Below are 15495 nucleotides of genomic sequence, written 5' to 3' on the forward strand. Positions count from 1 at the left end.
GCGAGCGAGAAGGAGGGGAAGAGAGAGACAGAGAGAGGGGGGGAGAAAAAGAGAGAGACGGAGAAAGAGGGAGGGAGGGGAGAGAGAGAGAGAGTTCTTGGACTTGCATCTCTGATTCTATGATATGAGGAAAGGTTGTCCCATCAACAAAGTGTTGGGAGGAGATGACAGTATCATTAGTCATAGTTCAACTGAAGCACTAACAACTGGGTTGTTACACCAAATGAGTGCCTTTTGCATCCCTTTGATATTTTAAGTAGAAATTGTGCATCAATATTGAATTTTAAAAGCCTGTTATATTAAATGAAGTGCCCTTTAGTATAGACTACATGGAGAATTCAATAAATCTGACTAACTAGTGGCAAAATGTCTCTCCGTGCATCCTCTGTGACTTCTAGGAAGATTTTAACTCACAAAACCCCAACATTTCTCCAAGTTTCTCTTGTTTTAATATGGTGAAACTTTAAATAAAAAAATATATAAATAAAATTCTCAAAAGAAACATTGAACATCTAATAGTCAAATCATAGTGTAAAAGTAGACGAGGGGCCTCCCGAGTGGCGCGGTGATCTAAGGCACTGCATCGCAGTGCTAGCTGTGGCACTAGAGATCCTGGTTTGAGTCCAGGCTCTGTCACAGCCATCCGCGACCGGGGAGACCCATGGGCGGCGCACAATTGGCCCAGCGTCGTCTGGGTTAGGGGATGGTCTGGCCTGCAGGGATGCTCTTGTCCCATTGCGCACTAGTGATTCCTGTGGCGGGCGGGGCGCAATGCACGCTGACACAGTTGCTAGGTGTACAGTGTTTCCTCTGACACACTGGTGCGGCTGGCTTCTGGGTCTAGCGGGTATTGTGTCAAGAAGCAATGTGGCTTGGCTGGGTTGTGTTTCTGAGGACACACGGCTCTCGACCTTCGCCTCTCCCGAGTCCGTACGAGAGTTGCAGCGATGGGACAAGACTGTAACTACCAATTGGGTACCACAAAAAAGGGGTAAAAAACAATATTAAAAATTTTAAAAAGGAGATGAGCTTTGGTATATTTATGTTTACCAATAGATGGCAGTATTGACTCAAGACGGGTTTTCTTTTCCGCATCAGTAGCCATTTTCTGTCTGCCATATACAGTATAACCATGCTTGAGAAAGCCTCAGGTAGCTTACGCCAGGTGCATTAGGGAATGTTATTCTAAGTTACAATTAAATACTAAAACGAACTTATGTGTCCGGTGTCATCAATCTAAGAAGCATTTTAAGATACTGTTCTACTCTTTTTGGCCAATTTTCAGGTGTTTTGTGGTGGGAAACTGAGTGGGTTAAGCATAACACGTCAACCCTGTTACCCAACTTGCATTCAATTGCACCTCCCTGTGGTTCACAACAAGCTTCCATTCCCCCTGTCACAAGGGAATTTATGGCTGATTTAAGATGAAATTGTCAACCCTGACACGGTTGACCCTGTTACTTTATTTGGCACTTAATAGGCATTTAGTATAGTATTTTTATGTATTTAACCTCTTCAGATGGTAAAATGTGTTTTTATGAAGTTGAACATTTTCAACTTTATGACAGAATGTAAAAAGTAGGTGACCAAGTTACACTTCTCAAAAGGCAACGGATTGGTGGAACGACCCAACTAATTGAATGTCAGGTATAAAGGAGAAAGCAAAAAGAGTCCATTTTTTTTTTCTTAATTAGGACACTAGATAATTGAATCATAGCGCAAGGGTGTAGGTTACGGTTCAGACTGACAGAAAGCATGTCTTTAGATCAGTAGCGTGAGGTTCCCTGTAGTTCCTCGGAGGTGAGGTGTGTGTCTTTCCCGTAAGCCCACTGATGTTACACAGGATCTCATGCCAAACATGGACAATGGCACTCGTTTGTTAAGTAGTGTAGTGTATTGGATTGTAAGATGACCCCTTTATTCACAATAGATGGGTTTGGACCATAAAGAGAGAAAAAGTAAAGAACAGAAACAGGTGACCTGCTCTTATGAAACCAAGTGATGCTTTCATACTATTCACAATACCTTAGGTATATATATATAGTGGATGTGTCAATATACTTGGTAGTTTCATTCAAATACACTATATTGTCAGGGTAAACACTTATTCAATTATTTTCAGTTTCAGTGCGTACAGTACACTAATTAAAGTTGGTGTTTGGTTTCATATTGTAAAGACATACAGTACATAATGGTGTGATTGATGTGATTGATGTGTAAAGACAGTGGGTCCAAAATGTTAATGAAGCCAGATAATATTATTTCAATGTTTTATATATTTAACCAGGCAAGTCAGTTAAGAACAAATTCTTATTTACAATGACGGCATACCCCGCCAAAACTCAGAGGACGCTGGGCCAATTGTGCGCCGCCCTATGGGACTCCCAATCATGGCCAGATGTGATGCAGCCTGGATTTGAACGAGTGCCTTAGACCGCTGCGCCACTCCGGAGACCCAAGTGTGAGTAATAGTGAAAGAAATGTTTTCGTGGGTAGGCTACCATGTTTGGCATGACAATGACCATATGATTTGGCAAGACAGTACAAACAGATCTGAGAACAGCCCAGCTTTTCTTGCTAAAACAGAGGAAGTAAATACAAGCAGTACAAAAGAGAGAGAATATCTGTTGTGCCAACAAGAAGATGCCATATAACATTTCTGTTGTAACAACATGGCCTGTTATAAATGGAATTTCTTTTACCAGCTTTACGGAGAAATAGGGAAAGGAAGCATAGCATGACTAATTCAACAGTTTTTTCTATTGTATATTCTACTAAATCAGGGATCATCAACTAGATTCAGCCGCAGGACAATTTTTTCTTGAGTGGATGGTCAGGGGATCGGAACATAATTAGAAATAAATTGAGGACCCGCGTGCCGGCAGTTGGAAAACCCTGTACAAAATTAGAGCAGGAGTGCCTCATTCAGTCTTCCCCGAGGTCAAGAGGGCCTCATTTTAGATTGATTATGTTTCCTCGCTGTCAAAATTAGCAAAAATCTCTATCCATTGCTTTTGGAATTTTCCCATGCTCCCTGAATGTCTAGCTTTCGTTCCGATGACGGTTATGAATCTGGGCAGAGTGAAGAGACTGTAGATGCAGTAGCGGTTCTAGACCATTTCAACTGGGGGGGCCAAGCTGGGGCCAGTTGTACTGTTAGAGGGGCCAGTTACATTAGACGTTATTGTTGTCATATTATTTTCTTCACTGCATTGCAGGCATTAGCAGGCAAAATACCATGTTCATAATCATCATCGTTGCCACTGTCTAATAACGGATGTAAAAAAAAGAATGATAGCAAAAATTAGTTATGTAAAAAAACATTTAGGGGGACCACAAGGGGGTCCAAAATTGTTGTCACAGGGGCACTGGCCCCCCCAGAATCGCTAGACTGTAGATGTAGGGCCATTATAATTTCCAAGGCTCGACCTTAAGGTTTGTCCACTTGCCTGGGGCAAGTAAAAAAATGTTTTTTTAATTATTATTATTTTTTAAATCGGACAATCAGAATATATAGATTTCAGAAAAAAATAATCACAATATCAAACAATTACTCCGATCAGAATTGGATCAGACAGCAGGGTAGTAAATTGCCTATATTCCTATTTGCTATAGCCTATTTCAATAAATGTTATATTTACAAAAAGCAAGAGGACAAAGTAGACAGAGCTAAGAGTCTCACCAAAGCAGCGCAAAATATCCGGTCAGAATCGTAATTTTTTTTCTCTCTTTCTTGAATATCAGATGATCTGGGCCAATAGTCAAAGTCTATTTTAATAGCGGACACTCCGGTGTCTTACTGTTATAGAATCCCAAATGTTCTATTTCCTCTCCGTTTTATATGAATATGACTTGGCCTAGTACACCATTCTTTCAGCTAAATGCATGCTAGGTTTCTCCTGCCGCGCAATTTTATGATCAAACATTGAATTAATCTAACGGAGTTCTAGGCTATCTCAGAAAGTTTTAAGTTGTTTTTGAATAACCCAAACACGTGGGAGGACTAAGGTAATAATGAGAGAGATATAAGACACAATAGAAAGATATAAAAAATCGAATGAGAATTTTGAACAAACCATGACAGTTGACCAACGCATTATAAGACAGAAATGATGCATGCATTCTAGGAACGCGAACTGAACGACCAAAAGCCTAATCCTACTAACCGAAATATCATAAAAGCATTGACAAATTAAAGTTATGTGTGTTTAAGTCCTAAAGTTGCAGCTTTCAAAGGGGAAAAATTATGAAAATCGGAGTCTATGCTATTCTCATTGCCAGATTTATTTTGAATTACATATATTTTAGGCCACAAGAACTGAAATTGAGCAATACCAAGATGGACAAATATAATGAGTAGTCAAAAGAAAACTTAGGCTTCAGCTGAGGAAAGCTGATGAAAGAAATGATGCTTAGTTGGCCTAGACCTATTTCCATGTTATTCTAGCAATGTGAAACCTACCTACAACACATACTGGCATATAGTAAGTAGCCTAGATGTGAATCAGTGTATAGTTATCCAGTTGTGAGGAGAGCAGAGTTGTTCTGCAGTCCATGATGATTTACAACCCATCACAAGACGCACAGCCAGCCATCGTAGACTGTGTCACTGCTCCATCTGCACACTTCCGCACATACAGGGTCATACAGCAGTAATCATACAGCAGTAATCATACAGCAGTAATCATACAGCAGTAATCATACAGGAGTAATCATACAGCAGTAATCACACAGCAGTAATCATACAGGAGTAATCATACAGGAGTAATCATACAGCAGTAATCATACAGCAGTAATCATACAGCAGTAATCATACAGGAGTAATCATACAGCAGTAATCATACAGCAGTAATCATACAGCAGTAATCATACAGCAGTAATCACACAGCAGTAATCATACAGGAGTAATCATACAGGAGTAATCATACAGCAGTAATCATACAGCAGTAATCATACAGCAGTAATCATACAGGAGTAATCATACAGCAGTAATCATACAGCAGTAATCAAGGCCTAGTGCACCAATTTAATCACCAATTGTGATTTATCAGGGGGTGCTGCTGCACCCTCAGCACCCCTAATTCCCACAGATATGTGTACTTCACTCATTTTCAGTCAGCCTTTTGGCCTGTGTTACATACCTTTTTGGGGGGGACAAGTGACTTCAGTAAACAAGTAAAAAATCTGTCCTACTTGTCCGACGGACAAGTGGCTAAAAAGGTTAATGTCAAGCCCTGATTTCTACAGTTTCAATTTTTAAGTCATTTCAATGCCGATTAAAAAATATATATATTATACAAAAAAACGTCCCACGGGCCGTATGTTTGACAACCCTGCATTAGAGCAATCCTACCTATCCAAAGATTGAGTAATTCTTCAAATCAAGCATTTTATTGATTTTCATTCCTATTTTAATTACAATTTTATAATCTACAAATCAGTGGTGCAAGTGGGAAATCAATTATTTTGTGTTGAACTGCTTGTGATAAAAAGTAGCTAATGCGGTGACTGCAAGGTACTATATGATCTGCCACCACAACACAACGTTCCCATAGCTACAGTACTACTTACGGCTACTTTCATCCCAAATATAAATTTACTGTGCATTCCATTAGTTAATAAGGAATACAATTATTTAGCTAACTGAATAATTATATGAGAGGAGTAAGATTTCCCTAAAGTCTGCGATGCCATCTCAAGCAAAGGTATTTTCACTCAATCCAGGGCACAAATATGACCTATGACCTCACACTAAACACAAACTCATGGCTGCTCTCGTCATAGAAATATAATTACTAGAGCTGACATCCCCATTCTAGCAATTATATTTCTATGGCTCTTGTGACCTCTAGCCAGCCTAACTGATCTAGGATCAGAGCTTGCCCTTTTTCTTCTTGGTCCTGGTCTTCCTCTTAGTCTTGGAGTCGATGATGAGCTGAGACTGGTGCTTCAGTATCGCCCTGGTGATAATGTCACCCTCATCGTCCCCGCTCTCCTCCTCTTCTGAAAGAGAGGGAAAAGAGAGAGGAATTGCGAGATAGAGTGCGTTTGTGTGTGTGTGTATGCAATTATGCATCTGATCCCATCTCACCATCATATGGGTCCTGTCTCTGAGCCTCAGGCAGCTTGATGCGGGTGTTGCAATGGGGCAGCTTCCCCTCGATGCTGGCATGGAACTGACACAGACACAGAGAGACAGTTGTTCTCATCAAAATAAGATGTCAAAGGGAACATTTTAGTCAAGGAGATCTGTTTATTCAACCATAGGAGTTGGCTATAAAGCACAAAGATCTGAGACCAGGGCTTATGCCTTCAAAATGCAAAGGCATACAACTTGAGACCAGTCAAAGCCAACGTCATTAGAGAATCCCAGACAGACATTGCTACATCACAAGCGCTAACGGTGTACCACTACCCGTACCCTCCGACTCCTGATCTACCCGTACCCTCCGACTCCTGATCTACCCGTACCCTCCGACTCCTGATCTACCCGTACCCTCCGACTCCTGATCTACCCGTACCCTCCGACTCCTGATCTACCCGTACCCTCCGACTCCTGATCTACCCGTACCCTCCGACTCCTGATCTACCCGTACCCTCCGACTCCTGATCTACCCGTACCCTCCGACTCCTGATCTACCCGTACCCTCCGACTCCTGATCTACCCGTACCCTCCGACTCCTGATCTACCCGTACCCTCCGACTCCTGATCAACCCGTACCCTCCGACTCCTGATCTACCCGTACACTCCGACTCCTGATCTACCCGTACACTCCGACTCCTGATCTACCCGTACCCTCCGACTCCTGATCTACCCGTACCCTCCGACTCCTGATCTACCCGTACCCTCCGACTCCTGATCTACCCGTACCCTCCGACTCCTGATCAACCCGTACCCTCCGACCCCTGATCTAACCGTACCCTCCGACCCCTGATCTACCCGTACCCTCCGACCCCTGATCTACCCGTACCCTCCGACCCCTGAACAACCCGTACCCTCCGACTCCTGAACAACCCGTACCCTCCGACTCCTGAACAACCCGTACCCTCCGACTCCTGATCTACCCGTACCCTCCGACTCCTGAACAACCCGTACCCTCCGACTCCTGAACAACCCGTACCCTCCGACTCCTGATCAACCCGTACCCTCTGACTCCTGAACACAGTGTTCTCAAACACACACCAGGGGGTGACTTCGAGGTGGCCGGCTGGTTGTGACTCATTAATAATCAAGATCAAACACCTAATGGCAATATTTCCATCCAGGAACAGATAAGCTATTCAAGCACCAGTGCACAGATTAAAGAACATGGTCTGTATGTAGCATCTAGTCTGGCTGGCGTGGCTGGTAAAAACCTTGGGAGTACAGTAGCGAATGGATGGAAAATAAGCAGATGGTTTCAGGTCATAAAGCTTTACCCTGGCAGGACCTATTTGAGTAGATGCTCCATGTACTGTCTGAAACACCTGTCTGTCTCTACAATACCCAATTCACTGTTGGGAGCAGCAGCCACCGAAAAATAATGAGTGTACACATGTGTACTGTCAAATTGGCCTAGTCTAAGGGGCTTATTCCCATTCATTCAATCTATGGAAACAACAGTCAATGTTTAATGAATAAGGAAGAGTCCTATCTCTGATCCTCTCCTCCATCTCCTTCTTGATGGCAGCCATGTCCTTCCCCTCTCCCTCTCCCTCCCCTTACCCCCACCTCTCCTCCTCCCCCTCCTCACCTCCTCTTCCTCCATCTCCTTCATGACGGCGGCCAGGTCCTTCCCCTGGAGCTCCTCCTGCAGTAACAGCAGCTTCTGCTCTGACTGGGACAGCAGCTCCACCACATACTCCTCTGAGCCGGGGGGCAGCTGGGGCTCCGGGCCCTCACCCTGGAGGAGGGGAGAAGGTGTTTGAGGACACAATTGACATAATGTTTCTGAGCACCGTCATATTTTTATTTACAAGGTTTCCCAATGCAACTTGATCTAAATAATCTGACAGGTCTCAGGTCAATGTACATTATATTGTTAATGGGGTCTTCTCTGTACCAGCTTGATGTGCTGCAGTTTGTCAGATAGGTGTTCCACCCCGGCCCGGACCGTGTTCAGGGTACGGCTCAGCCAGTCCAGACGCTCCTTGGCGGCGTCACGCCTCCCCTGCTCCGCCTGCAGGTGGCGCTTACAGTCCTCCAGCATCTGCTGACCACTGTAGAAGACAGGACAGTAAGAAATATCCATCAGAATGACTTTACAGAAACACTCAACTCAACACTAGGAGAGGAACCTTTCAGACCAACTTCTGTACCACAACAAGTTGCTTGATTGGTCTTCTCCCACAAATTACAATCCTCAAGGATCTGTTCTGAGGGTCACTGTTTTATTAAATAATACCTTCCGTTGAAGGTGTCAGCATCCGCTTACAACTTCTCTGGTCTGCTATGTAATCCCTAACCCCTGCCCACTGACCTGGAGAGCTTGGTCTCCCCGGAGTACTTGATGTCCTGGAAGTGTTCCTGCAGACGGTCCCTGTCCTCCTTCAGCTGTAGCAGGGTTCTCTGGTTCTCCTTCTTCAGATCCTCCAGGTGCTGCTGGGTGTCTCCCTGAGAGATGAACCTCTCCACCACCTCCTGCATAGGGACACGGAGATGGATGAACACACACACACACACACACACACACACACACACACACACACACACACACACACACACACACACACACACACACACACACACACACACACACACACACACACACACACACACACACACACACACACACACACACACACAGATATAGATTAATACACATGCATACACAAACATGGATACAGTAGGTGCATAAACAAACTAACACACATGTACCACGCACACACTTGCATACAAAGACACACAAACCGCACACAAAACGAAAGAATCATATAAAATGACCTCTTCTCCGTACCCGTGTGTCAGTGACCCCCGTGGCCTCCTTGATGCGTCTGAAGGCCTCCTCGAAGGTGGAGATGGCCCTCTCCTCCTCCCCCAGCCCGGTGGCACTGCGCTGGGCGTCGCTACTCAGCTCGTCAGGCTGCATGGCTGTCCGCTGGGCCTGGAGGGAAGAGGGAAGACATCAGGACATTTACTCTGTAGACTAAGTGATATGTAAGAAGTGTAGATATATAGCTAAATAGAATGGACACAGTACCTCATGATATATCTCTTGATATGGGTACACCCAGTGCCGTCTCTAGGCATAAGCGACATAAGCGGACTCTTAGGGCCCTGCGAACCCCCCCCCCACAAAAACAACATTTATTTAGATTTGTTTTAGGAAGTCAGTCGGGGTCTTAACTTACTGTTAGTTAGAATAGTAGAATACACAAGGTGCAATTTTGAAATGTGTTTGTGCATAAGCTGTTTTTCTCTTGTTATGTCAGTCACTGACAGTCACTCAATTAGCCATGTCAGCTAACATGTTAAAGATTGCTAGGTAAGTTGCTATCTAAACCTTGTAGTATTCCTGGCCGAATTACTGACCGGTCACGCAAGGCACCTGCCCAGGGGCCAAAATTAGTAGAATCACATATGTTTAAAACTGCTAAATGTTCTCTCTGCCCCATGGAAAAACATGTAGAATTGCAGGTCAGTAACTTCACAATTTTCCAAGAGGGTGGCCACTGAAATGTTTTGCCCGCTAGGTGGGGGAAGCCCCCAACCAAATCTCGAATAGGGCCCCCAAAATGCTAGAAACGGCCCTGGGTACACCCAATACGGCAGCCGGTCCAGCCATCATGGAACGTTGACTTGAATAGGAATATCCATTCTTGTCATTGTTATTCTATGGATGTAAGTGTAAAGTGGTGGGGACCAACCCTTCTCTCCACTCTCTCAGCCTGGGTCTTACGGTCCTCTGCCTCTTTCTTGTAACGGGTGAGGATACACTCTCTGTCCTTCCTCTCCCTATACATCTGTTCTTCTTGACGCTGCAGCTCTGCCTGAGAGAGAGAGAGAGAGAGAGAGAGAGAGAGAGAGAGAGAGAGAGAGAGAGAGAGAGAGAGAGAGAGAGAGAGAGAGAGAGAGAGAGAGAGTCAAATAACTACTGTTTATTGTACAAATAGCAAAGAAAAGCATTAACTCACAACAAATAGCTGTAAATGCAGACAGCTGGACTTTACATGATGGACACATCAATGACCGTAAGGTGATGCATGAGGGGGAGAGGTACGGGACAGTCCTCAGTTACAATAATAATACCCATGCTGGTCACCTTGGCAGTGTCTTTGGAGAGCAGTGTGTATGTGTGCTGGTCACCTTGGCAGTGTCTTTGGAGAGGAGTGTGTATGTGTGCTGGTCACCTTGGCAGTGTCTTTGGAGAGCAGTGTGTATGTGTGCTGGTCACCTTGGCAGTGTCTTTGGAGAGCAGTGTGTATGTGTGCTGGTCACCTTGGCAGTGTCTTTGGAGAGCAGTGTGTATGTGTGCTGGTCACCTTGGCAGTGTCTTTGGAGAGGAGTGTGTATGTGTGCTGGTCACCTTGGCAGTGTCTTTGGAGAGCAGTGTGTATGTGTGCTGGTCACCTTGGCAGTGTCTTTGGAGAGCAGTGTGTATGTGTGCTGGTCACCTTGGCAGTGTCTTTGGAGAGCAGTGCGTCACTGTTCATGACCTGCAGGTCCTTCAGCTCCTGTCTCTGTCTCAGGATCTCAGCCTCTAGTTTATCCAGCTGGGACTGGAAGGTCAGGCTCTCCTCCTAATTATAATATATCCCAATTAGCACACGCCTTTATCCAAAGCTACTTACGTCAGTGAGTGTATACGTTTCCGTATGGGTAGCACCTGCGGAAATCAAACCCACGACTTAGCCACTGAGCCACACAGGACAAAGAGCGAGGTAGGGTACTTTATCATCTATTAGGAAATTAGAGTAGGTCATGGAAAAGGATTCAACTACCCAAAGAGCACATTGGAGAGGGTGTGTAGGCATGGCTTGGTTGCATAAAGTTAAATGTGGGGCGAGTTGGCGAAACAGCATAAAGAGATCTGGGACCAGGCTAGGACTAACCTGTAGGTGGGCCTTTAGTTTCAGATAGCCCCTCATGATGTGTTCAGCCTCCTGGCACTTCAGCTGAGCTTTCTCCAGACGATTCTCCAGCACCCGCAAGCTCTGGAAAACCCCACACACACACACACACACACACACACACACACTTATAGATGGTTGATTGATCCTGAGCTGGGCATGCTAAGTGTTTGAAAAGTTTCTTATTGTGGATAAGACTGGCTAGAATCAGAGGGGTGAGGCAGCGTGGAAGGAAAGAGTGTAACCTTTTGGGGATGCTCCTCAGCCGCCTGTCCTTCACTCTGTGGACCAAGGGCAACACATCAGTCACCTCCACTATATTCATACCACTATATTCATATTTTGTGTGTGTGTGTGTGTGTGTGTGTGTGTGTGTGTGTGTGTGTGTCTGTCAGTCAGTCAGTCTGTCAGTTAATCAATCAGTCAGTCGGTCCTGCACTACATAGAGAATAGGGTTCCATTCCAGTCGCACCCTCTGCTGCACTGTTTGTCTCTATATAGTACCTTGGCCTCCTCGTTGCGTCTCTCCGTGTCTCTCTCTGGTCCCCTGTTCTCTAGCTTCATACTCTGGTACAGTGTCTGTAGGTCCTCCAGGCGACGGCGGTACGTCTGGGTGGTGTGCTTTAGAGCATTCAGCTTCTTCATCTTGTCACACACCTTCTGGTCCAGCACCTTGAGAGCAGCCTGCTCACCAGGATGCAAAGTAGATCATCTTGATTATCCCCAATGGGCAATTTGCTTTACAGATGACAGTCAATAATACATAAAAATGCACATACATCAAACAAACATAGCTATGTGTTTGCGATGTCCCCACCTTCCCTGACATGTTTCTGAAGGCAGCTTTCTCCATGCCTCTGCTTTGGAAGGCCTCCTTTATCACCTGCTCGTCCCCCTGGAAGAGAGAAAGAAAACGGTCTGTAACAGGGAAGGACTATCTCAACTTGTCCAATAATAAATGCTCCTTTTCATTTTCAGTTCCAAAATGTTTTGTTACGATGTGCACTAATGAATATGACCCTGCACTCCAAAGTTCTAACAGGGAAAAACAACCTGGGAAGTACAAGCTGAGCATTGAAATAACCAGTTTTACTTACAGCAAGAGCATTTGCCAACTTCTTGTGTAGTCTCTTGTTCTCTTGCCTCAGCTGAAGGATAGAATTCCTGTTTTTCTTGATGCTTGACTGAGACATTTCATAGTATGCACTTCTGTCGCCCTCTGTTGGACAAATACACAATTTCGTTATTTCAGCATCCTCTGACTGACTTTTGGCCTTCTCTTCGTCTAATTCAAAGAAACAGGGAACTAGCAATTACATAACAAGTTGAATGCCATTTATATTGTTGTGTCCCAAACCGTTCCCCATTACTCTGGGAATGTTAATGGCTAGGAAGGTAGCAATAATTTTACTATTTCTAGTTAAGCCCATTTTGCTGGCAACATAGCCTACAAATCACCTGACCTTGCAAAATGATTGCAACAAAGTAGCTAGTAGTTAACGTTCTATCTTTCATCATAGCTTCATGTGGCCATACATTTCCCAGCGAGAGTAAATTAACCTGTAAGTAACCTCACAGATGGAGGTAGCTAATAATCTTTAGTAAAATGTTAGCAAGATAGCGCTAATGCAAAGTCTGAATTTGCTATCAACATTGTGTTTACACACACAACTAGGCCTAGCTATCTAACTAGCATAAATGACCGGTCCTAGCTAACCGGCTGCAAGTCTTAACCTACCAAGAAGTTGAATTTTCCTCTGCAGTTCTGTTATTTGGTCATGAAGGGGCGGCTTAATGGCCTCGGCGCTGAACGGCATTTTCAGCGTGCACTAATCACAAACTAATAGTTGACTTTAGAAGTAGCTAGCCAGCATTAGATGCAAACTGACGCACTTTTAGGTAGTTTTGTCCTTCAATGAGCGGATTTCGCGTGAAAACACCGTCGTTCAGAGAGCCTATCGTTGCCTAGCAACATGTACACTGACTTTCCTGTCAGGTCGAAGCTCGACACCGAACACAAATTTAGAGCAAACCGAGCAACAAAGCAGCACTGACTTGACTTCAGCTCACTTTAATTATGTATTTTTCTAGATACAATAACTTTAAATAATAATTTAGTATGTAGCAGTAAAACATTTATTTACTTAACACATCCTGCTCCAAAAACACACGTTTACACAATCCTTCTCTTGAAAATGAAATATACAAAAGCTTGCATTTGAGATTAAGTAAATAGTCCATGGGCCAGCAGGCCAAATTTCACATATTTGTCTACTTTGGGGTGGCAAAGTCTAATGATGATTTTCATTTAGGTCCATGTCAGTGGGTTACATGTTGGTATGATACCCATGATTCTGAGGTATGTGTGCATTTTATGTTTTGACCCCCATGCGGTTAGTTGGGCCCACAGGATTGACGGTATGAAATAATGTTGTATTATCTGGGAACAATCTTCTCAAACGAAGGGAATTGTATATGTTATTAACTTCATAATACAAAATATTAAGGTATGAAACAACTGGAATGGTAATGACATCTTTCGGGGTCAAAGGTCATAAATGTATGCATTTTGGGGTATATCAAGACAGAATGGGAAGTATAGAAATATCTAGTTCCGCTATTTGTAACAGTGTTGTTTCAACGATGAGTCAGTCTAGGTAAATCACTTTGAAGAGATGGCAAAAATGTGCCAAATACCATGTTTTTACAATGAGATCCACCCAATAGAATGTACCAAATACCATGTTTTACAATAAGATCCACCCAATAGAATGTTCCATTGTTGTTTGATAGTCATTTCAATGAGCATGTGAACATTCCAACTTGCCTTAAAATGTATTTATCAGCCTGCAAGCAATCTATTGCATAGACTCCCATACAACAAGACATATAAAGGTGTGAAAAGCATAGAAAGCTACTCTTTTGGAGTGGGTATCATATCTATTTGTTCATAGGAATGGGGGGAATAAGAAGAGACTATGAAACCTTTACTACCCCAAAGTGGACTAGATTTTTCACTGGCCCATGGACTACTTAACAAACCTTCAGTCCCAAAACTAATACTGCATTAGAACATGTTTTCTTTACTTTGGTAAGTTACAGTAAATGTACAATGCAATATGCAGCCATTATACAAAGATCAACAGCAGCAATAGTGCAAAATAATATTATTAACAAACCTGATGCAAAAATTATTTAGCATTTAAGCAAAACATTTTTTGTAAATTAAATATAAGAATCTATGTAACTCATTATACATTTGAGAAAACTTACAAAAACTTGGAGAATTCTCATGTGATCAAATTGAACACATTATACAGAGTCAGCCACAAAAAAAAAGGTATCAAAGTTTTGTATGTTCAAAGAGAGTTTCAAGAGGACTGCAGAAAGTAAAACAGGCTAGCCAAAGTAAAACAGGCTAGCCAAAGTAAAACAGGCTAGCCTAACAGAAGGCACAACAAAAAGCAACAACAAAAATTTGAATAAAACAAGAACAGATTTTCATCTTTAAGAAAACTAAATATTATAAGCTCTGTCATAGACACCTTCTGTGGGAAACACAACAGGATGTGTTGGCTACTCATTCAGACCTCTCTGTTTGTGACGATGGCATCCTTGTGTAGCCATACAGCATCATGATCTTAACTTGTTGGGGATAGGTGGCAGTATTTTCACGGCCGTATAAAAAAGTACCCGATTTAAACTGGTTACTACTCTTACCCAGAAACGAGAATATGCATATAATTAGTAGATTTGGATAGAAAACACTCTGAAGTTTCTAAAACTGTTTGAATGGTGTCTGTGAGTATAACAGAACTCATATGGCAGTCAAAACCCTGAGACAAATCCTAACAGGAAGTGGAAATCTGATTTGTGGAATCACTTTCAACACTTTGCCTATGAAACACACCGTGAGTTAGGATTCATTTAGCACTTCCTAAGGCTTCCACTAGATGTCAACAGTCTTTACAAAGTGGTTTGAGTCTTCTCCGGTAAAAACTGACCAAACGAGAGGCCTGGAAAGTTTGTCATAGAGGGAGGGCCATTACTACTATGATGCGCGTGCCCGTGGGTACTCTTTCGTTCCGATACATTTAGTAAGACAATGCAATCGTCCGCCTTGAATATTATTGAAGTTCTGATTGAAAAAGGCCCTAAAGATTTATGTTATACAACGTTTGACATGTTTGAACGAACGTAAATACATTTTTTTTGCACATTCGTGAGGACAAGTCCCGCGCGCTTTGTACATTATGAGTAAACGCGCTAACAAGAAGGAGCTAATGGGACATAAATTATTAACTTTTTCCGAACAAAACTACATTTGTTGTGGACCTGGGATTCCTGGAAGTGCCTTCTGATGAAGACAATCAAAGGTAAGTGAATATTTACAATAGTATATTTGATTTTAGAAGACTCCAAGATGGCGCTAACCTGTATCGCCTA

General features: G+C 43.2%; 1 protein-coding gene across 1 annotated transcript; it reads right to left on the reverse strand.

Annotated features, from left to right (window-relative positions):
- Positions 1-4266: 4266 nt before the first annotated feature.
- LOC106564573 (outer dynein arm-docking complex subunit 3) lies at positions 4267-15398 on the reverse strand. The gene is made up of 14 exons (XM_045691110.1): positions 12788-15398; positions 12147-12268; positions 11867-11944; positions 11554-11733; positions 11295-11330; positions 11032-11133; positions 10594-10719; positions 9847-9969; positions 8937-9083; positions 8460-8620; positions 8043-8199; positions 7734-7883; positions 6092-6176; positions 4267-6003 (listed from the first exon to the last, which is right to left on the reverse strand). The coding sequence occupies exons 1-14, from the start codon at positions 12864-12866 to the stop codon at positions 5873-5875; spliced, it is 1677 nt and encodes a 558-aa protein (XP_045547066.1). The 5' UTR covers positions 12867-15398; the 3' UTR covers positions 4267-5872.
- Positions 15399-15495: the final 97 nt, after the last annotated feature.

This window comes from Salmo salar, chromosome ssa12 (assembly GCF_905237065.1).
Source record: "Salmo salar chromosome ssa12, Ssal_v3.1, whole genome shotgun sequence".
In the NCBI taxonomy this organism is placed as follows: domain Eukaryota; kingdom Metazoa; phylum Chordata; class Actinopteri; order Salmoniformes; family Salmonidae; genus Salmo; species Salmo salar.

Bases quoted from the DNA above. Each gene is read 5' to 3' on its own strand.
- LOC106564573 (XM_045691110.1), bottom strand. From the start codon at position 12,866: ATGCCGTTCAGCGCCGAGGCCATTAAGCCGCCCCTTCATGACCAAATA. The intron at 7,884-8,042 runs GTACAGAGAAGA...CCCCTCCTCCAG, and splicing joins AACTGCAGCACATCAAGCTG to GGTGAGGGCCCGGAGCCCCA. The intron at 6,004-6,091 runs GTGAGATGGGAT...CCTCTCTTTCAG, and splicing joins GAGACAGGACCCATATGATG to AAGAGGAGGAGAGCGGGGAC.